Genomic DNA, 21,224 nt, shown 5'->3' with positions numbered 1-21,224 from the left:
ACTGAGCCCTCATGCCACAACTACTGAAGTCCACGCGTGCCTAGAGCCCGTGCTCTGCAACAAGAGAAGCCAACGCAATGAGAAGCACACACACCACAACGAAGAGTAGCCCCCTGTCGCTGCAACTAGAGAAAGCCTGCACACAATGAAGACCCAATGCTGCCAAAAATAAATAAATAAAATAAATAAATTTATTTAAAAAAATATATTGGCCAGCTATTTTACCAACAAAACTGAGTTTATTAGGGACTAGCAGAGAAATCACAATCAGCAATATGCAAAGATGGGTGACCATAAGCAAATACAGAGAACAAGCAAGGGGAACATGCTTTTATAGGGAAAAGAGGAGAGTTGGGCGGGGCTGTAATAACCAAAGAGTCTATTGGAGGAAACTGGGAGTCCAAAGTATGGAGGCTTCGCATTGGTTGGCCTGCTACAGTCTGACTGGCTGAGCTGCCCTGGATGGAGAGAAGTTTTCTTCTTCCTTCTGATAGTAACCTAGAGGTACCTTCCTATCACAGATGTAGGTTTACTTCTCTCCTGTTAATTGAGGTCTCCTGGCGGGATCTGAGGGCTCCCCCTACAGGCCTGTCCCAACTCCAACTCTACCTGAGGTTTCTTCAGTTACACATACTAAATATGTTCTTAATTCAGCCATTTTTTTTACCATTTCCACTGCTACCACCTTGATCCAAGCCATCACCACTCTTTGCCTGGATTACAGGTAGTCTCCATACTGGTCTCCCCACTACCCTCTTAGAGTCTTCTTCACACAGAAGCTAGGATAATGATTTCAAACCTAAGTCAGACCGTGCTGTTACTATGCTCAAAACTCTTGATTGTCTTCCCATCTTTCTCAGAATAAGATCCGAAGTCCTTGCCCTGCCCTACAAAGCCTTACTTGATCCACTCCCACCCCATACCTGACCTCACCTCTTACAACTCTCCCTCATTCACCCCTCTGCAGCTACACTGGTCTCCTTCCTGTTCCTTTAAAAACCAAGAACACTCTGCTTCAGGGCCTTTGCACTTGCTCTTCTCTCTTCCTGGGACACACTGCCTTGTATAGCAACAAGCTAGTTCCCGTACTTCATTAAGGACTTCCATTAGTCAGGTTAGGCTAGCCCTGTTGGCTTGACACAATGAGAGTTGATTTCTTTCTCATGTACCTGTCCCATGCAAGTCAGCAAGGGGCGATTTTCCACACAGTCATTGAAGCACCCAGGCTGAGAGGCATCCACCGTCTTGTCACTGCACCAGCTGCAACCCATGGTATCCTTGATCACTGGGGAGGGGGGAGAGAGAGACAGACAGACAGACAGACAGAGGGTATTGAATGGTCCCACACAAGAAATAGATGCTTTGGCCCAGGAACGACTCTAGCCCTTCCACTCACAGCTCATTAGTCAGGATTACAGTTGCACAAAGGCAGGAAAGCAGAATTCTCCTATGTGCCCAGAAAGAGAGAAGAACCAGTGTATTAGTTTTCTATTGCTGCCATAACAAAGTAACACAAATTCAGCTGCTAAACAACACAGATTTATTCTCTGACAATTCTAGAGGTCCAAAGCCCAACATGTACCACTAGATATGGGTGAGCACTAGAATTTTCCTCCACAAGGCTCTGCTCAAATTTCAGAGCATCAGAGAAAACTTCCCTGATGACCCTAACTAAATAGAAGCTTCCTCCTATCATTCTCATTCTTTTGTCCTGCTTTATTTTTCTTTTTAGCACATATCTTTTTAGCACCTGATATATTAAATGTTCATCTATTGTTTACTATTTCTCTATTTCTTCCACTAGAACGTGAGCTTCATGGGAGCAGGGATTTTGTATCCCCTGCATCTAGAAAGGTGTATGACATGTAGTATATGCTCAATAAATACTTGTTGAAAGACTGGTCAATGAACGGTCTAACTTGCAGCCCAACTGAACCTGAAGTGGTACCTCAAGCATCTGTATTATTAGGAGCCATAGTAAACCCCAAATAACATTGGCTTAAACAAAATAGAAATTTATTTCTCTCTTGCACCAAAGAGGTCTGAAGATGGTCACACCACTAGGAACCTTGTTGCTTTCCTCTCCACCATCCTTAGAAGGGTCCTTGTCTTCATGGTCCAAAGTGGCAGCTAGTGCTACAGCCAGCACATCTAGATCCATGCAGCAAGATGGAGGCAGGCAAAGAGAAAACACCAAAAGCTCCATGCAGCTGACTTACCATGTTTTCCAGAAGCTGCTACACAATCCCTCTGTTCTCATTGGCCAGAATTTAGTCACATGAGCACACCTAGCTGCAAGAGAGTGTGGCAATATAGCCTTTAATGCTGGGCTGTCTCAGACCCAACTAAATAGGATGTTTTGATGTCAAGGAAAGAGAAGAGAAAGGATATTTGGGGAAATTAATGGGCCTGGCTTAATGCCAGGCCCTCAGCCAACCAGAACACAGAGTATACAATGACGTCATGAGGTGTTAGGCTGAGCAGTATTTTGACATTTCTAGAAAAAGAGAAGCTGAGATTGGAAGTAGATGATGTATGGCCATGACCTTTCATCCTATGTCCTGCTGCCCTCACCTTGGATTTGTGGCTGTTTCGTTTGATGCTCTAACCCAAGCCCCTAGGACACAGTAAGTACTCAACAAATATTTGCTGAATAAATGGGCAGGTCCTATTATTATACCCATTTTACAGATGAAGCAATTGAGGCTCCCAGGGGGACTTCACCTTGAGCTGGGGGCAGGGATTAAGACACACATGTGTTTGGGTTTGGCTAGAATCCTTAACCACCTCTTCGATAAAGAAACTGAACGAGAGGGACTTCCCTGGTGGTCCAGTGGTTAAGAATCCGCCTTCCAATGCAGGGGACATGGGTTTGATCCCTGGTCGGGGAACTAAGATCCCACATGCTGCGGGGCAACTGATCCCAGCGCACCGCAACTACTGAGCCTGCGCACCGCAATGAAAAACCCTGCGTGCCGCAACAAAAGATCCCACATGCTGCAACTAAGACCTGACACAGCCAAATAAATAAATAAATACAAATCTAAATCTTAAAAAAAAAAAAAAAGAAAGAAAGAAGCAATGATAGAGGCAAGGAGACTTAGCATACATCACACAAGTAGCTGGCAAGTAGCCGGCATTCAAACTTAGTTCTCCAGAGCTGAGCTATCCAATCAGTAGCCACTGCCACATTGGTGGTGGGTGGATAACATATCCGACAGAGCAGATAAAGAACATTTCCATCATCGCAGAAACTTCTATTGGACGGCACTGCTCTAGAGACGATTTTCATGAAGTGCATGGACTCTGGAGCCAGACCGCCTGGGTTCAAATCCCTCTCTGTCCCTCAGTTTTCTCATCTGTGAAATGGGGGTGGTGATGATGATGATAATAGGAAGTAACCCACAGGGCATATTATGAGGATTAAATAAATTAACATGTTTAGGTAATGGGCTTAGAACAGTGTCTGGCACAGAGTAAGAGCCATTGGAGTTTGTTTTTATTATTTAAACACTGGTGGCCACACATCCCCCAGGAGAGGCGAACCCAGAAGGTGAGAACACAGATCGGGAGGATTTTTCCCAGGCTTCCCCAGGGAGTTAAGAGCAGGGAAGGAGGGGCGAGGAGGCCAAGAGAGGCTGTGGGAACCACCTGGGCCTGGAGAGTCCTGGCCCTGCTGCCTCCTACGCAGGGGTTGGGGACGTAGGAGACAAAAGTGAGGAGCGGGGCAAGCCGCATATGTTCTTTTTGACCCAAACTTTGTTCCCAGTGCCTGAGACGAATAGGCGTGAAATTCACATCTGGGACCCACCTCCGGCCTGGCCATTCCCTCCCGCCTCTGGGCATTGAGCCCAGTCTGTCTTGCTGCTATAATGGAAGCAGCACAGGTGGCTTCCAGAACTCAGAAGAGGCCCCTGCCCACCACAGCATCACTGATGGCTTCCTGAAAGAGCAGACTTCTGAAATGCATATGAGCTGAGCATGAATTTGCCCAGCAGAGGAGGTAGAAAGAAAGGCCAAGTTAGAAGTTACAGTTTGTGCATAGGTCCAGAGGCCAGAGGGCCCGGTGTGGTAAGAGAGGAGAAATGAGGCTGGGGATAGGGAGTAGCCAGGGCATGTGGGGCCTCTAAGACCAGGCTGAGGGCCTGAGTTTTTCCCCAGTGCCCCTGGGGAACCCTAGAAGGTCTATGACCAGACGATGGGCAGGATCAGCCCTGTATGAGAAACAAACGTGATATGGACCATCACAGAGGCGGCTCTGTTCACTGGGCCAGCCCCAAGAAGGCCTTGAATACAGCCTGCAAGTCAGGAAACTTCTCTCAGAGGATGTGACATCTGAGGTAGGTCTTGAAGGACAGAGGAGGGATTTGGACATGACAAGAAAGATGGAGAGGTGGGGACATTGTCCAGAGGTGCTGGGGAGCTATGGGAAGGCTATAACTAGGGGAGAGGCGAGGTCAACTCTGAATGTAGAAGACCCCTCCGGGGTCCCTGGAGGGTAGACTGGAGGGGGAGGGAGACTGCGGTGGGGGGAGGGGCTGGAGGGATGATCCTGGTGGGAGAAGATGAGTTCTGAGCCAGGGCTGGGGTTATGGGGACAGAAAGAGGGTCAGGAAAATGTTACCTACACTGGGAAGACTTCCTCTTACCCCCATGTAAGAAAATCTTTTTCTTAGCCATTTCTGAATGCAATGCCACAGTCCCTATATTTTACTTCATTCACTCACTTATTCATTCATTCAACATATTCTCCCAAGTTCTCCCTGGGAAATGCTGGGACCAGGACCTGAGTCAGTCCCCGGATTTGCCCTGGAGGAGCTCCCAGTCTGGGAGGGTGAGGTAGGAGAGAGACCTGGGTACAGTCACATTGGTGTGATGTGTAATAATGGGGGCAGCACAGGGCCCAGCCTGGGAGGTCAGGGAAGACTTCTTGGAGGAGGTGAGGCCCTCCCTGGGCCTTGAAGGAAACCCAAGTGTCTCCCAGGCTGATGGGAGGGGTGAGAATCTCTAGGGAGAGACATCAGGAGCATTGTCTCATTCAATCACGCCCGACTTCTCTCCTGAGGACGCCTATGTCTTTTATGCAGGGTGATGCTGGGGACCCAGAGATGGGTCAGGCCTGGGCCCTGGAAGAAGGGCACACAGGGACACAGTCCCTCTCCTAATGAGATCTGTGCTCTAATGGAGGTACCCAGGACATTGGGAAGATCCACAGAAGACATAGATCTAGCCTGAAGGTCAGGGAGGGCTTCCTGGAGGAGGAGAGTCAAAGTGTGGGGAGAGCCTACTCTTCCTGTCATGTCAGTCTGTCTTCTCTCCCTCCGTGTATCTCTGGTTCCTTCACTGGCTCTCCCTCTGATGAGTTCCATGTCTTTCTCATGATGTCTCCCTACCCCTGGGGTAGGCGGCTATAAAAAATTACCACAAATAATAAATAACAGAAATTAATTCTCTCACAGTTCTGGAGGCCAGAAGTCTGACATCAAGGGGTGGGCAGGGCCACAGTCCCTCTGAAGGCTCTAGGGGAGGATCCATCCTTGCCTCTTCCAGCTCCTGGTGGCTCCTAGTGTTCCTTGGCTTGTGGTTGCATCACCCCAATCTCTGCTTCTGTCTTCACATCACCTTCTCCTCTGTCTCAAATCTCCCCCTGCCTTTCTTTTCCTTTTTTCTTTTTTTTAAGTTGAAGTATAGTTGATTTACAATATTCTGTTAGTTTCAGGCGTGCACAAAATGATTCGGTTATATATATACATATGTATATATCTATGTAGATATATACATATGTATATATATCTATATTCTTTTCTCCTGATTCTTTTCCATTATAGTTTATTAGAAGATATTGAATGTTCCCTGTGCTATACAGTAAATCCCTGTTGTTTATCTATGCCTTTATTTTATAAGAACTTATCATTGGATTTAGGGTTCACCCAGACAATGTGGGATGATCTGATCTCAAGATCATTATCTTAATTACATCTCCAAAGACCCTTTTGTCAAATAAGGTCCTATTCACAGGTTCTGAGTGGGCATGTCTCTTTTTTGGGGGAGGGAGGCATCAGTCAACCCATGACATGTTGAGTGAGTTACTTCCTTCTCTGAGCCTCGGGGTTCTATCTGTATAATGGGGCTAATACTAACCCCCACCTGATGTGGCAACTTTGAGGGTTAACAAAACCTAAAGAGTGCGTGGTACAGCCCCAGTGTCTAGAAAACTCTCAATCAGAGTGGCTTCCATTTATTTATTTATTTAGTTGCGCCGGGTCTTAGTTGCGGCGGGCAGGCTCCTTAGTTGCAGCTTGCAGGCTCTTTAGTTGTGGCACGCAAACTCTTGAAGTTGTGGCATGCATGTGGATCTAGTTCCCTGACCAGGGATCGAACCCAGGCCCCCTGTATTGGGAGCGTGAGTCTTAACCGCTGCACCACCAGGGAAGTCCCTGGCTTCCATTTCTTACTGATTTATTTGTCTGTCAGAGCCGGGTTCTTCTGCCAGTCTTTTCCTGCCACTTCCCCATAGTCTCTGCACATATGTCTCCATCATATTTTCTCCATCCTTTGCTTCCTTCCTGTATAACTCTGGGCAAGCCCTTTGAGACTTGGCTTACTCATCTGTAAAATGGGATAATGACATCTTCTCTTTCATAGAGAGGCTGTGATGATTACATGAGTCAGTTCATAGAAAGTGCTCAGAACTTTGCCTGGTATGTAGTAGGTGCTTTATGTGCTGGCTGCTATTACTGTAATTATTATTACTACTACTACTGCTTTGGTTTCATTTGTCTTGACTCTTTCCCCTGTCTCCGCAGCTCCCTCTGTCTTCAAGAGTCTCTCTTGACACATTCCTGCCTTTCTGAATAAGTGTCTCACCAACCTCTAAGCCTCACGGGCCTTTAAGAGTCTGTCTCTCTCCATTCCTCTCTCTCTTCCTCTCCCCACCTGTGATGGTTTTAAAATAAGCCCACATTCTTTGATACCCCTCTGTTCAAGAGGAGGAGTTAATCTCTTTCCCTTTGAATGTGGGCTAGACTTAGTGATTCACCTCCAATGAATAGAATAAAGAAGTGATGGTGTCAGGAATTCCCTGGCGGTCCAGTGGTTAGGACTCGGTGCTTTCTGCTGGGGCCTGGGTTCAATCCCTGGTCAGGGAACTGGGATCCTGCAGGCTATGCAACGCAGCCAAAAAAAAAAAAAAGGGATGGTGTGTGACTTTGGACATAGGTCATATAAGACACTGCTCTCTCCCTCTCTCACTCTCTCCCTCTCTCTCTCCCTCCCTCTCTCTCTCCAATCACTCGCCCTGAGGGGGAAGCCAGCGGCCATGTTGTGAGGACACTCAAGCAGCCCTATGGAGGGGCTTACCTGGTGAGCATCTGAGGCCTCTTGCCAAGCACCATGTAGGTGAGCTTGGAAGTAATCTTCCAGCCCCAGTCAAGCCTTCAGATGACTGCAGCCCTGGCCAATAGCTTACTGCACCTTCATGAGAGACTCTGAGTTCTCTGTTGTTATCTGAGCCAGAGCCACCCAACTAAACTGCTCCAAAATTCCTACTCCTCAGAAACCATGAGATAATAAATATTTGTAGCTTTAAGCCACTGAGTTTTAAGATAATTTGTTATGTGACAAGGGATAATGAATATACCTTTCTTTCTCGTGTTTTCTCTGTCTCTTTCCATTTCTGACTCTCCTGGGTGTCTCCATCTCCCTCCATCACAGGTCCTTGAATGTCCATTTCCAATTCTCTATCCCTGAATGCCTCTGTGTTTCTGAATCCTCTTTAGTCTCACCCTTCATGTCAGCTGACCTGTTTCTGGTACTCTCTCCCCCTATCTGGGTCTCTCCGTCTCTGTCCATCTGTTGGTCTCTGTTCATACCTCTTCCTCTGCATGAGTGCGTCTCTTTATAGATGTGCACATGTGTCTGCCTCATTCTCTATCTCCTCCTATCTCTGCCCCTTGCTCTGGGTGTGTGTTTCTCTGTCACTCTGTCTTTAGATCTCTTTTTCTGTTTCTGTCTCTCCCCACACACCTCCTGCCTGGCATCTTGCTCTTCCATCTTTAACCTGGTATGTGGGACTCTCTCTCTCCCTCTCTCTCTCTCTCTCTCTCTAGGTCTCTCTGCTTCTATCTCCAAGTTTGTGTGTCTACATCTGTCTCTCTGTGTGTCTCTGTATCTCTTTCTCTGCCTCCATCTGCATTTGTCTCCTTTTGTATTTTTTCCCTATCATTCTGGGGGGGGTCTCCCTCTCTCTGTACTCTCTCTCTTCTCAGTGTGTATTTGTTTCTGTATCTCCTTCATTCAATGTATGTAAGTCTCTCTGTCTCTCTCTCCCCTGCCGCCGCCACCTCCCCCAGCAACCCCCCAACCGCCCCAGCCTGCTTTCTCATCTCTACCCTGCATCTCCCTCCACCACGGCTCTCCGTACCCGTCTCAGGCTCCCCTTCCCTTCCCAAGCCTCCACTGTTCCCTGACCTCACCTCTGCTCTCTCTTCTCTGCCTTCCCGGCTCCTCCAGCCTCTCTCTCTCCCTCTCCAAGTCTCTGCCTCCCCCTCCCGGTCAGTCGCCCACATCGCGCGCCAGTCTCCCAGGGGATCCCCCAGCCGGGTTAAGGGAGCCCCTGGCGGAGGCCCTAGTGATGCATTGGGCGGGGGGCTGCAGGCACTGATGCAGGCTCCAACCTGGGTCCCCGCGAGCTGGGAGACGCCGGATCCTCCGGGGCCAGCGGCCCTGAGCGGGAAGACATCCGAGGACTCTCCCAGCTCCACCTTAAGCGCCCCCCTTCCCCCTTCTGCGGAGGATGGAAACTGCCAGCTCTTGGGCCCCAGGTGTCCGGGCCACCCCCGCCTCCATGGCCCCAGAGCGGCTGGGAGCTGGGGACCAGCCCCCCAACGACCCCTCCATCCTGCCCCTGGGGCACCCCCCACACACACCCACGCCAGCCCGAGGAGGAGGGTTCTCTGCTGTGAGAGCTCCCCCCACCCCCAAACAACGACAGAAAAATTAAATAACAGTAAGAGAGAGAAGAGAGGGAGGGGGAGGAGGGAGGAAGGGAGGAGAGAGAAGAGAGAGACGGAGAAACAGAAGAGGCAGGAGAGGAGGAGGTGGGGAGAGAGAGAGGAGCTGGAGGCCGAGAGGGAGAGAGTGAGGAGGAGAAGAAGGGGAGAAGGGAGAAGCGAGAAGGGAGAGGCAGGAGCAGAGAAGGGAGAGAGGGAGGGGGAGGAGGAGGTGAGAGAAGCAGGATGGAGGTATGGAGTTAGGCGGCTTGGGAGAGCGTAATGAAAAGAGAACGAAGAGGGGGGTGTGGATTAGAAACCCAGAGGTAACCCGAGGGAGAAGCAGAAGGCAGAGAGAGGAGTAGGAAGATCGGGAGGTAGAGGGAGAAGGAGGGTTCGGGAAAAGAGGAGAGGAAGGGGAGGCATAGAGAGGGAGGAGAGGAGAGCGGAGTGGGGGCGTGGGGGCGTCTCAGTCCCCGGCTGCCTCAGTAATTGGGGAACTGGGACTCCCTGTGGGTAGGAGAGGAAGGCTGGAAGTCCGGGTGGGGTCGGGGTTCCACAAAGAGAGGAAGAAGCTGAGAGAGGGCGGGCCAGGGCATTGGGAAGGGGTCGCCCCGAGGCCTCCCGGGGATGGGGGGTGCAGCTCGTCTGAACGCCCCTCGAGCGCTGCTACTCTGGGCCGCACTGGGGGCGGCAGGTAAGACCTGGGGGTTGGGGCAGGAGCCCCTGACGGGGGTGGGGGAGGGGTGCCAAGGAGAGGGGTTCAGGCTGCTCTCTCCCCAGCTCACATCGGACCCGCACCTGACCCCGACGACTGGTGGAGCTACAAGGATAATCTCCAGGGAAACTTCGTGCCAGGTGCAGCCAGGGCGGGGACCCAGGAGTCTGGGCTGCCGGGCGCTTTCTCCCTGAGACCCAGGAGTTCTCTCCTTCCCGCCCCCCCCCCCTCCCCCGCCAGGACGCAGGAGTCCCATCCCGTTCCTCCCTCCCTCCGGAGGCCCAGCTTCTGAACCCGAGGGACTCGGCATGGGACATTATACATGCGCATTTCAAGTAGTGAGTGGGAGGGAGTGGAAGGTAAGGGAGTGTGGGGCTGGAAAAGTGTGTGTGTGTTTCCTGGGAAAGAGGCAGGTAGGTCCTGGCTCCTACTGAGAACCAGAGGTTCAGTGGCCCCGTTGCCCACCTCGTCCAGCCCTCTCTTGCAATTCCTTCTCCCCACTACATTCATTATCCGGCTGTGGGACAAGGGAGACCAAAGGAACTACAACTCCCATGGGCTCTGGGGCAGGCAGGCACTGGATGGGTAGGCTGGCAGTCTCAGGGCCTGCTGGGAGTTGTAGTTCCTTCCCCAATGACAATTTAAGATAGGTTTGATCAAAGAGACTTGAGGTGTTGGGGGGGCCGGGGCGGTCCTTAGGAAGCTCCTCCAAGATTCTTCTAGGACCCAGGATTCTGGCTCCCAGCCCCCTCCTCCCTCAAAGCCAGGAGTCCAGATTCCCAGCCCTTCATCTCCTGGGATCCAAGGAGTCCAGACCACAGCCTTCCCAGCAGATCCCAGCCTTGGGATCCAGTCCATATTTCTGACTCCCTTTCCTCCCTGCCTCACCCCTGCTCCCAGGGCCTCCCTTCTGGGGCCTGGTGAACGCAGCCTGGAGTCTGTGTGCTGTGGGGAAGCGACAGAGCCCCGTGGATGTGGAGCTGAAGAGGGTCCTTTATGACCCCTTTCTGCCCCCGCTGAGACTCAGCACAGGGGGAGAGAAGGTAAGGGGCCTGGAGGGCGGGGTTACCGAATCCACTGGGGCTGGGCCTGAGTGGAGGTGGGGGGTAGGGCTTTGAGTTGGGAGGCTAGCCTTGGGGAAGGAGGCCTACAACACAATGGGTGGAGAGGAGGCTACTTACACTCCACAGTGGATCACCAATTGTTCCCTCCTCAAACATGGCTCCTAGTCTTCCCATCTCTTAGAATCAGTGGTAAAACAGACTCAGTGTGCCAGGCACTGTTTTCAAACTTGATAAATCCTCTAATTTTCACAACAACCCCATGAAATAGGTACCAATATTATCCTTATTTTATGGATGCAGAAACTGAGGCACAGAGAGGTTAAGTTACTTACCTGAGGTCAAACAGCTAGAGAGTGCCAGGGCTGGGATTCAAACCTAGGCAGTGTGGTCCCAGAATCCATGCTCTTGCCCGCTTTGCAATACCATTTCTTTTTTTTTTTTTTTTGGCCGCGCCCCGCGGCATGTGGGATCTTGCTTCCCCGACCAGGGATCGAACCCGCAACCCCTGCACTGGAAGCGCAGAGTCTGAACCACTGGACCACCAGGGAAGTCCCGCAATACCATTTCTTATAAGAGGTGGCACTACCTCTCACTCAGCCAAAAGTCTCAGAGCTATTCCCCATCCCATTTCCTCCCTCACTCCCATTTCCCATCCATGTCCTTTCTAGTCTCCTTGCTAAACAGCATTTCACTTCTTGTCCCTCCACTGCTCCCACCATCATCTTGCACCTGGACTGGTGCCATAGCCTCCTTGCTGGCCTGCTTCTCTGCCTCCTGCAGTCCATTCTCCATCCCACAGCTAGAGAGATGTTTAAAAACACAAACCAGATCATATCACTCCTACTCAAAATCCTTCTATTAGGACAAGTAATAACAGCACACACTCACACAGTACTTGGCATGGGCCTGGCACTGTGCCAAGGGTGTTATATACATTCAGTTATTTAAATAAAAATACAAAATACCCCATCCTTGCCCACAAGGCTGTGCACCATCTGGCTCCCATCACCACTCTCTCCTTTGCTCACTGGGCTCTGGTCCCACTGGCTTCTTCACTGTCACTAAAATAGGCCATCTCAGGGCCTTGCACTGACTGTTCTCCCTTCTGGAATGCCTTTCTCCCTGCTCCTTGCAACTAACCCCTCCTTATCCTTCAGGTCTCCAGTCAAATGCCACATCCTCATGAAAGCCTTTCTTGACACCCCACCCCCATCCCAATCTATGGGTCCCCCCCCTTTTTTTTTGGCTGTGCTGCTTGCAGGATCTCAGTTCCCCGAGCAGGGATTGAACCCAAATCCTGGCAGTGAAAGTGCAGAGTCCTAACCACTAGACTGCCAAGGAATTCCCTGGGTTTCCCATTATACTTTAACAGAACTCCTAGTTCTCCCCATCTTGAGCACAGGATGTAATTAACTAAGCATTTACTTACATGATTCAGAATTTATTGTCTGTCTCTCCTCCACTGGAGCAGAAGCTCCATGAGGCCCAGAATTTTTGTCTACTTGCTCATTGCTCTCTTCCTGGCATCCATGGCACATAGTAGCAGCTCAATAAATATTTGTTAATTAAATTCACCACTATTGAGCACCTACCATGGACCAGCCCAGAGTCTGGAAAGACATTAGTGTTCTGACTATGCTGAATGATTAAATGTTTGTTGGCAGAGGGAAATGTACGAATGGAAAACAGTAGGGAAAAGATCTTCTTTCTGCATCCCTGTGAAGGCCTCCACCTCCCCCACAGCTCCGGGGAACCCTGTACAACACCGGTCGCCATGTCTCCTTCCTGCCTGCGCCCCGGCCTGTGGTCAATGTGTCTGGGGGGCCCCTCCTTTATAGCCACCGACTCAGTGAACTGCGGCTGCTATTTGGAGCGCGTGACGGAGCTGGCTCTGAACACCAGATCAACCACCAGGGTTTCTCTGCTGAGGTGATGCCTGCTAACCTCTGACCCTCGACCTTCACCCTGAGTCGACCCAATTCCTCCCACCTCACCCTCCTCTGAATGCCTCATCCCATCCTCCTCCACAGAACTACCCCCCCAACCCTGAACACTAATCCTTAACCTGACTTGGGACCCCAAAGGCCCAGAGCTGCACCCATTGCCCATTCTGTCCCCCCTGTCTGCCAGGGGACCCCACTCTCTGTGCTCCCCTCGCAGGTGCAGCTCATCCACTTCAACCAAGAACTCTACGGGAACCTCAGCACAGCCTCCCGGGGCCCCAATGGCCTGGCCATTCTCAGCCTCTTTGTCAATGTGAGCCCAGGCAAGATTCGGAGGGAGGGAGGGGCTGGAACCTGGGGTCTGAGAAGAGGGAGGCTGGAAGGCCCAGACTCCGGGGTCCTAGGGGAGGAAGGGGTTGGGGGCTTGGACTTCTGGGTTCCTATCTCCTCACCTCATACCTCCACACAGGTGGCTGGTAGCTCAAACCCGTTCCTTAGCCGCCTCCTTAACCGTGACACCATCACCCGCATCTCCTACAAGAGTAAGTCCCTGGGCATTGGAGGGTGGAGAGGGTGGGGGTGGGGTGTGCACATAGGGGAGTTCAGCAGGGGCACCCCTCTTCACTCTGACCTGATATTCCCGCAGATGATGCCTACTTTCTTCAAGACCTGAGCCTGGAGCTCCTGTTCCCCGAATCCTTTGGCTTCATCACCTATCAGGGCTCTCTCAGCACCCCACCCTGCTCGGAGACTGTTACCTGGATCCTCATTGACAGGGCCCTAAATATCACCTCCCTCCAGGTGACCCTGGCAGCCCATTGCCCCCTCCCTGCCACCCCCAACCCGTTCCTTGGCCTGGGTGTCCCCTTGCCTCACCTACCCTCCTACCCCCGGTTGACAGGGAACTGGAGGGGATTCGAGAGTCTGACAACCCTGGAGCGTCTGGTGGGGGCTGAGCAAGACCCCGCCCACCCGCTCTCGGGGGCCGGGCTTCCTGCGTGACGTCACCAGAGCCATTCATTATTCACTCCCAGTTTCCCACCCCCCTTCCACGGCAGATGCACTCCCTGAGACTCCTGAGCCAGAATCCTCCGTCCCAGATCTTCCAGAGCCTCAGCGGTAACGGCCGGCCCCTGCAGCCCTTGGCCCACAGGGCCTTGAGGGGCAACAGGGACCCCCGGCACCCCGAGAGGCGCTGCCGAGGCCCCAACTACCGCCTGCATGGTATGATCCAGTCTGCACCCCCTCCACGTCTTGGTCTAACCCGCCTATGTGTCTCCCCTTGGTGTCTTAATATGACACAGTCCTACCCCCCTCTGCTGCTCTGTATGATCCAGCCTCTTGAGCTCTCACTCGCTCTTTCTCCCTTCCCCCTTTGTGTCAAAGTGGTACAGCCCACCTCCCGGTCATAGACCATTGCTGATCCATGATTTGTCTTCTTCGCTGCTTGCAACTTGGTGTATAACCCGAGGCCCCTGGTTGCCTAGTGGTACGATCAAGTACTGGTCCGTGGTGCCTATTACTATGGCTTTCCGAAATGGTACAGCCCGAATCCTTTTCCCTGTTTTCATGTGGTACAACCCACCTCCCTTACTGAGAAACAACATGGTACAATCCCCTTTCCCCCCCACTGCCTCCTCGTGGTTCAGCCCAGTGATCTAACGTCTACCTCTCTGGCTTCTCAACATGGTACAGCCCATACCCCCCCCCATGAATACCTTCACGTAGTTCCACCTAATACTGAAACCGGATGTCCCTATTCCACCCTCCTGCTGCCTCCCTATGGTTCAGCCCAATGCAGTAAAACTGACCATTTCCCCCAGCTTCTCAACCTGGTACATTCCGGCTCCCCCTTCGCAGCCCTCCCTGTGGTAGAGCCCCGGGCGGCCCACCCCCCCCCCATCCCCGCCCCCTGCATGCTCCCTTCAGGGTCCATCCTATCGTGCCCTAAACTAACGCCCCCAACCCGTGTCATCTTACAGTGGATGGTACCCCCCATGGTCGCTGAGACTCCCCATCGAGGATTGCGCCTGCCTTTCCCAAGCCTCCCCACAAGGGGAGGGGAGTCACCCCCAAAACAAAGCTATTAAAGGGACAGAATACTTCCTGTATCTCAGTGGTCTGATTCTAGGGGCGGCGGAGAAATATTTGGGTATTAAAGAAAAGCAGCCTTCTTCTAGAAACCAATCTCCCTCTTCCTAAACCCCACTACTCGGTTTTTTGGCTTCCTGTTTCACCAGTCATTTGGATTCGTGGCTCCTTTAAGCGGCTCTTCTCCCCTCCCACCCCTTTACCCACCCTCCCCGTCAGGCAGCACGCGCAAAGCCATGTGCTTCCCCCTCCCGTCTGCCTCATTGGCCCGAACTGGGTCACGGTCCCGCCCCCAGTGCCGTCTCCCATTGGGTGAATGTAGGTCAGGGTCCCGCCTCTCTCCAAAAGGCAAGGTAACTTCACGCACTGAGACCCTCTCTCGCACTCCCAGGGCTTGGCGGATCCAGGGGTCCCATTGGCTGTGCGTCTCGAGGGGTCAAGACGCGATTGGCCCGCGCTTTCAGCCGGAGGGAGGCACGCGGCTGGGGTGCAAGGCCGGAGTCGGGCGGGGGCCGAGAGGAGGGGTGCGCTCTGTGGCGTCGGGTGTTTTGGTTTGGCTTTTTTTTTTTTTTTTTTCCGCGAAAGAAGTTTGCTTTGGCCACGCCTCAAGGCAGCCGCCTCCTCCTGCCCTCTCCCCGGCCCTCCGCGCACACCTCTTGGTGCAGATTGCAAAGCTCCTTCCTTGGAGAGGGCTGCAGATTTTGCAAGAGCCAGGCTCGCCCACCTTGTAGAAGGAGCGCCTTGTGTCCCCTTGAACCCTCGGTTGCAAAGAGCCGGCCGCCTGATTTGATCAGCCCCTCACCCAGACTGTATGGTCTCCTGGGACCCTCTTGAGTTGCACGTTTCTGCACCGAGGACTGCAAATCCCCGTCGCTCTTAGGATTTGCAGTGTTCTGGATACTGGAGGCTTGCAAGCTACGCTCGCCCGCCCCTGGGCAGACACTCGCCCGAACCACAGGAGTGTGCTGCTGACTGGCAAGCCAGCTGTTCGCCTCTCCATGAACCCGTGAGCCTGCGGGCAGGTGCCGGGCGATGGCGCGGCCCGTGAGCGACAGGACTCCGGCCCCCCTGCTGCTGGGCAGCCCGACCGGGGCCCCCCCTGGCGGGGGAGCGCTGCTTGGGCTGCGGAGCCTTCTGCAGGGGACCAGCAAGCCCAAAGAGCCAGCCAGCTGTGAGTTCTAGCCCCCATCTCGCCCAACTCAGACACCCTGCTCCCTTAGTGCCGGGAGGGTCCACAGCTACCTCCTACGTGCCAAGAGTCCATCCTCCCAACCTTTACCTACCCAAATATTGTACTTAGCTGTTTAGGCCCCTAGATCCCTCAGCACCCAGGACCCAAAAGTACCGGTTCTCATGCCTGTCCACTCCCAGGACTCAAGACTCTAGGCCCCAGCCCCCTCTTCCTTTTGGTTCCGAGAGTCTGGACCCCTGGGGTCCAGGGAGAAGGGAGGGGGGTGTGTCGGATGCTCACACGGTTGTTACACGGGCTTGGGCGGGGCCTCCTGGGGTCACATGGAGTCTAGGGATGAGGAATGTGCCCCAGGAATAGAGCCCCTTCCTGCCCCTTAGAGTGTGGGGGCAGGGAGGAGGGGGTACAGTGCGCAGAGAGTGGGGGGGGGTTGTAGATTACAGAGGAATTAACAGAGCTGTCATTTTTTTAATCTCTCCTGCCCAACCCTCCACCTACCTCTGTCTGAACTTCCATCCCCCTTCTGTGTCTCTTATCCCTTCCTGGGTCTCTGTCCCCATCTCTCTCTTTGCGTCCCTGTCCTCCCCTCTTCCTCTCTTTATCCCTTTCTCGGTCCGCCGCCCCCGTCTCTGTCTTTTCTCTCTGGGTCTCTCTCCCTCTCTGAGCCTCTGTCCCCTCCTCTCTCTGGGTCTTTGCCCTCCCTCACGGGTCTCTCCCCCACTTCCCTTCTGTCCCCCCTCTCTCTGGATCTCTGCGGTGTGGGGCTCCATCCCCTCGTTCCTCGTGTCTCTCTCCTCTCGGAGTCGCTTCTTCATCTCCGTCTTCCTCCTCCTCCCCACTCTGCCCGCTCTTTCCCTGGCCCGCAGGTCTGCTGAAGGAAAAGGAGCGCAAGGCGACCCCGCCGGCAGCCACGGTCCCCGGGCCGGGCCTGGAGCCAGCGGGACCGGCGGATGCCTCAGCTGGGGCGGTAGTGGGCGGCGGGTCCCCACGGGGACGCCCGGGGGCTGCGCCCGGCCCGGGTCTGTTGGCGCCGCTACTGTGGGAGCGCACGCTGCCGTTCGGCGACGTGGAGTACGTGGACCTGGACGCCTTCCTGCTGGAGCATGGGCTCCCTCCCAGCCCGCCGCCCCCCGGCGGCCCGTCGCCAGCGCCCTCGCCCGTGCGCACACCTGCACCCTCCCCGGGGCCCGGCTCCTGCGGCTCGGCTTCCCCTCGCTCCTCGCCCGGGCACGCCCCCGCCCGGGCTGCCCTCGGGGCCGCCGGCGGCCACCGCGCAGGTGCGACGGCTGGGGCGGGGCAGGGCCCTGGTTGGGCGGGGCTTGGACTCCAGAGGGCGGGGCTGTGAGAATCTGGGGGTCAGGACGGTGGGACTGGGGCTGCATGCCCGAATTCCGGGTCCCCTAATCGGGAGATGTCGGGAGAGGAGTCCGGATTCTGTGTCCCCTAATGGATCAGGGACTGCGTATCCTGGATCTATAGGAGATGAGGGACTTGGGACCCCAAGTTCCAGGAAGCCTGCCCAGTGGTGAGGTCGTGTGAATTTTTACGTGGGACGTGAGGACAAAGGCTCTGGATACTCGAGGAGTAGGGATTGGGATCCCAGAACACTGGAGTTATTTACTGGGGAGTGGACTGCACCCCAGAATCTGGACCAGGAAGCGGTGGAACTGGGGTAGGACCGGAAATCCTAGGCCCTCTACGAGGGAGGAAGACGAGGGCCGGGCACAGACTTCTGTTTCCCCAGGACAAAAGGGACTGGCAGCCCTGCCTCCTCGGCCCCCCCCAAGTGGAGAGGGGCTGGCGCCCCGGGTCCCGGAGTCCTTCAGAAGGGACCTTCATCCTGCGTCTTCCATTGCGGCAAGGACCGAGCTTTCTATATTCCTGGGGGAGGGGCCTGGGGTCCCAGAATCGTGTATATCCTAGTGGCTAGGACGTTTGGGGCCTGAGAATATCGAGGGGGTCGGTTCTCGAGTGTTCCCTAGAGAGCAGAGGGGGTCTGGATCCTTGGCAGTTGAGAGGTTCGAGCTGGGAGACCCCAGGGAGCAAGAGGAAAGGTGTGCTCCCTCGGGCACCTTGGGGTAGCCAGGGGCGGACTGCAGGTCGGGGATTCCTGGACACACCTGCTCCTGGTCCGACCTCCGGGCAGGACCAGGGCCCTCCCCTTCCCAGTCGCACATTCCCGCGCCACGTGAGTCCTCTCCTCCCTCCTCCGTGCTTCGTGCTTCGCGCACGCGCGGTCACGCGGGAGGGGGCGGGACTGGGGAACAGGAGGGCGCCCGTGGCGGCAGGGGGGCGGGGCGGGAAAGCAGGCGCCAGCACGTGACTCGGCCCTGAACCTGTGTCCTGAGTTGCCCCCAGCTGGCTCTCTCTTAAAGGTACAGGCCGCTCTTACGCTTGAACCAACCTGGAAACTCAGAGCCCTTTATGCTTCTCGTCCCTAACTCTTTGGACTTAGTAGCTCTTAAGGAGCTAACTTGAGGTCTTTTCGGTGCATTAAATTCCTTTTCCCTGAACAGCCGGGGGTCTAGGCTTTGGTTGGGGATTCAGTTAAGAATGGTAGGACTATAGGGAAGGAAACTAACACTGTACCTCTGAAGTCCTGAGGTTTTAGAAGCAATAGTTCAGGTTCCTGTGCTACTTAGGGCAAGTCACGTATGATTGGGCCTCAGTTTTCCTGTGTGTAAAAGTGGAGCTGGTTTCATGATTTCTAAGCATCTTTGTGGCTTAAGGAACCTTCATATTTTATATTAGGGAGGTTGATCCCTGGCGGGCTTTATGTTAAACCGCATAAGGGCCTTCCTTGTGGTGGGTATGATACCTGAGCAGGGGGTAGCCTCTGGGAACCCCCTCCCCAAAATAAATACACACTCAGGTGGCACATTCTCTTTCCCCAAGGCCTGACCTCTCGGGACACACCCAGCCCTGTGGACCCAGACACGGTGGAGGTGCTGATGACCTTTGAACCTGACCCAGCTGATTTAGCCCTGTCAAGCATTCCCGGCCATGAGACCTTTGACCCTCGGAGACATCGCTTCTCAGAGGAGGAACTTAAGCCCCAGCCAATCATGAAGAAGGCGCGGAAGATCCAGGTGCCAGAGGAGCAGAAGGTGAGCATTGCTGGGTGTAGGACACAGGCTTCGTGGGTGCTGGCTCCACAGCCAGGGATGGCCCTTTCTTTAGTCAGACCTGGGTTTCTCACTTGGGATTAACTCTCACATTCTCCTAACTTACAGCCAAGGATCAGTCCTCCTTGGCCAGGGGCTGCACAGGGACAGAAGTTTGGGCTTGAGATTTGTGAAAACCGTATCACTGTGGGATTCAGACTCAGCCAGCACTGATGGGACCAGTTTTACAGGCTTGGAGCTTCTCCTATCGGTTGGACCCAACACCCTCATTGGGGCAGGCTTCAGGCTCTACCAGGCCCAGTTGCTAAGGATAGCATTCTTTAGGCATGTGATATCAGCCTGTTTCTTCTGAGCAGCCAACTAGGCAGGGGTTGGTCCTTTCATCTCTGATCTGGGGCATCCTTCAGGGCGATTGCATCTGCCTAGGATGAAGACTTTGCCAGCCCCTCTAGGCCTTGTTTTCTGGACTCACTGGTAAGAGGCCTCAGGTCCTCATTAGCGGCCAGGGCCACATTCTGATTTGGGGTGCTTTGGGCAGTGACTGCATCTCTCTAGCATTCTGTCTTTGTCAGTCCTGGGTTCTTCCCTAACAAGAAGTACCTGGGCTTGTCTCACAAGACTTTGGCATGTCCTTGTGTAAGACACAACTACTTGAAGCAGTGAGTACTGGCCTGTAAACCAAATCTAGACCAGTGGTTTCTCTTGCCATGAGGCCCTGTTGCTAGGGAGTGGGTTTACCCTAGCAAGCAGGGACTAGGCTTTAATGAAATGGGGATGGAGGGGCATCTTTCAGAGCTCTGGTTGGTCCTTGTACTAAGGAGTGGTCCTCCTCCACAGCCAAATTCCAGGACTGGAGAACTCTAAACATAATGGTGTGGGGAGGTCTCAGGATAGACCCCTTTGCAACCAGGGACTGCTGGGGAGGAGGCAGCTCCCTGGCCTCTATTCAAAGCCAGTGGGTCAGAGACTGGCTGTGGTCATTGGGACCACTTACACCTCACTTTTGTTTGCTGAGGAGGGGTGAGGTTGCCTTGGCAGCAAGGTCAAAAGGGCCCAGCTCTGAGAGGATTTTATGGGACACCAAACCCCATCAGTAGGGAACCTAGGCTTTCCTTAGCAACCAAGATCTGGAAAGGTGACGTATAGGGCAGTGCTTTTCAATGGGAGAAGTCTTCAGACCCTGAAGGTCTTGTTGCTAGGGAACAAGAATCCTTAGCAAACCAGGAGCTAACTACAGGCCTTTTGTCAAGTGAGAAGAGCTTGGGCCTGCTCTGCACAGTGGAGACTTGAAGCTCAGTTGCGTGGGGTGGGAGGCTATCTCATGCCTTAGCTGTTGCTAGGGGCCTGCTGTCCATAGCAACCGGGGCCCTAGAAGGCCAGACCCTTGGGTACCCATTCAGGGGAGATCGGGTATCCTTTAGGCCCCACTGCTGGGTGAGAAGCAGCCCGGGGGTTGCGGGGGGTGGTTTCTTAGGTGCACTCTGGTCCTTGAAGGCACAAGCAAAGCTGTTCCTCCCTTCTCTCGCTGGGCCGGGGCCCCTCTGGACCTCAGTGCTTTCCCACCCATCCAGGACGAGAAGTATTGGAGCCGGCGGTACAAGAATAACGAGGCAGCCAAGCGGTCCCGCGACGCCCGGAGGCTCAAGGAGAACCAGATATCGGTGCGGGCGGCCTTCCTGGAGAAGGAGAACGCCCTGCTACGGCAGGAGGTGGTGGCCGTGCGCCAGGAGCTGTCCCACTACCGCGCCGTGCTGTCCCGCTACCAGGCCCAGCACGGAGCCCTGTGAGGCCGCCCCCACCCCAACAGGCGGAGCTCTCCTCCTCCTCGCTCAGACTTGCGCCCTGACGCCCTCTTCCTTCCCCGCCCTGTGGCCCACGGGCCGGCCAGCTGGGTGCCCCAGGGATGTGATGATGCAGATAAATACATTTATATTTTTAAGAAAAAGTGAGCCTCCCCGCTCCCTCGTGGGGGCGGGGAAGGTCCTCAGTGTGTGCCCCCCGGCACGTCGGGGACCCCATCCTCCCACCGCCTCCGTTAACACGATCCTGAATAAATCTTGAGAACCCCAGAGCCAGCTGTCGTGGGGGAGGAGGCAGCTCCCTG

The 21,224-nt window shown here is 54.1% G+C and overlaps 2 protein-coding genes across 3 annotated transcripts; both read left to right on the top strand.

Annotated features, from left to right (window-relative positions):
- The first annotated feature begins 9,454 nt into the window (after positions 1-9,454).
- Positions 9,455-14,901, top strand: CA11 (carbonic anhydrase 11). Of its 2 annotated transcripts, XM_061172881.1 has the most exons (9): positions 9,457-9,687; positions 9,774-9,848; positions 10,609-10,751; positions 12,516-12,701; positions 12,933-13,028; positions 13,185-13,257; positions 13,362-13,516; positions 13,774-13,939; positions 14,698-14,901. In XM_061172881.1, the coding sequence occupies exons 1-9, from the start codon at positions 9,621-9,623 to the stop codon at positions 14,721-14,723; spliced, it is 987 nt and encodes a 328-aa protein (XP_061028864.1). In that variant the 5' UTR covers positions 9,457-9,620; the 3' UTR covers positions 14,724-14,901. The 2 variants fall into 2 exon arrangements, with proteins under 2 accessions (XP_061028863.1, XP_061028864.1); XM_061172880.1 differs by lacking the exon at positions 14,698-14,901 and having other exon boundaries at positions 9,455-9,687; positions 13,774-14,682.
- Positions 14,902-15,155: 254 nt separating this feature from the next.
- On the top strand, positions 15,156-21,189 carry DBP (D-box binding PAR bZIP transcription factor). The gene is made up of 4 exons (XM_061174232.1): positions 15,156-15,977; positions 16,862-17,272; positions 18,891-19,102; positions 20,692-21,189. The coding sequence occupies exons 1-4, from the start codon at positions 15,839-15,841 to the stop codon at positions 20,905-20,907; spliced, it is 978 nt and encodes a 325-aa protein (XP_061030215.1). The 5' UTR covers positions 15,156-15,838; the 3' UTR covers positions 20,908-21,189.
- The last annotated feature ends 35 nt before the right edge of the window (positions 21,190-21,224 follow it).

The sequence above is a fragment of the Eubalaena glacialis genome, chromosome 18, assembly GCF_028564815.1.
Source record: "Eubalaena glacialis isolate mEubGla1 chromosome 18, mEubGla1.1.hap2.+ XY, whole genome shotgun sequence".
Lineage (NCBI taxonomy): Eukaryota > Metazoa > Chordata > Mammalia > Artiodactyla > Balaenidae > Eubalaena > Eubalaena glacialis.
This window is presented reverse-complemented; position numbering and strand designations above follow the sequence as displayed.

What these genes read in the sequence shown, in the direction of transcription:
- CA11 (XM_061172880.1), top strand. Translation starts at nt 9,621, where the DNA reads ATGGGGGGTGCAGCTCGTCTGAACGCCCCTCGAGCGCTGCTACTCTGG. An exon ending in GGCCGCACTGGGGGCGGCAG is followed by an intron (nt 9,688 to 9,773) that starts GTAAGACCTGGG and finishes CTCTCTCCCCAG; the next exon opens with CTCACATCGGACCCGCACCT. An exon ending in CACCCGCATCTCCTACAAGA is followed by an intron (nt 13,258 to 13,361) that starts GTAAGTCCCTGG and finishes ATATTCCCGCAG; the next exon opens with ATGATGCCTACTTTCTTCAA.
- DBP (XM_061174232.1), top strand. Translation starts at nt 15,839, where the DNA reads ATGGCGCGGCCCGTGAGCGACAGGACTCCGGCCCCCCTGCTGCTGGGC. An exon ending in CGCCGGCGGCCACCGCGCAG is followed by an intron (nt 17,273 to 18,890) that starts GTGCGACGGCTG and finishes TCTTTCCCCAAG; the next exon opens with GCCTGACCTCTCGGGACACA. An exon ending in AGGTGCCAGAGGAGCAGAAG is followed by an intron (nt 19,103 to 20,691) that starts GTGAGCATTGCT and finishes CCACCCATCCAG; the next exon opens with GACGAGAAGTATTGGAGCCG.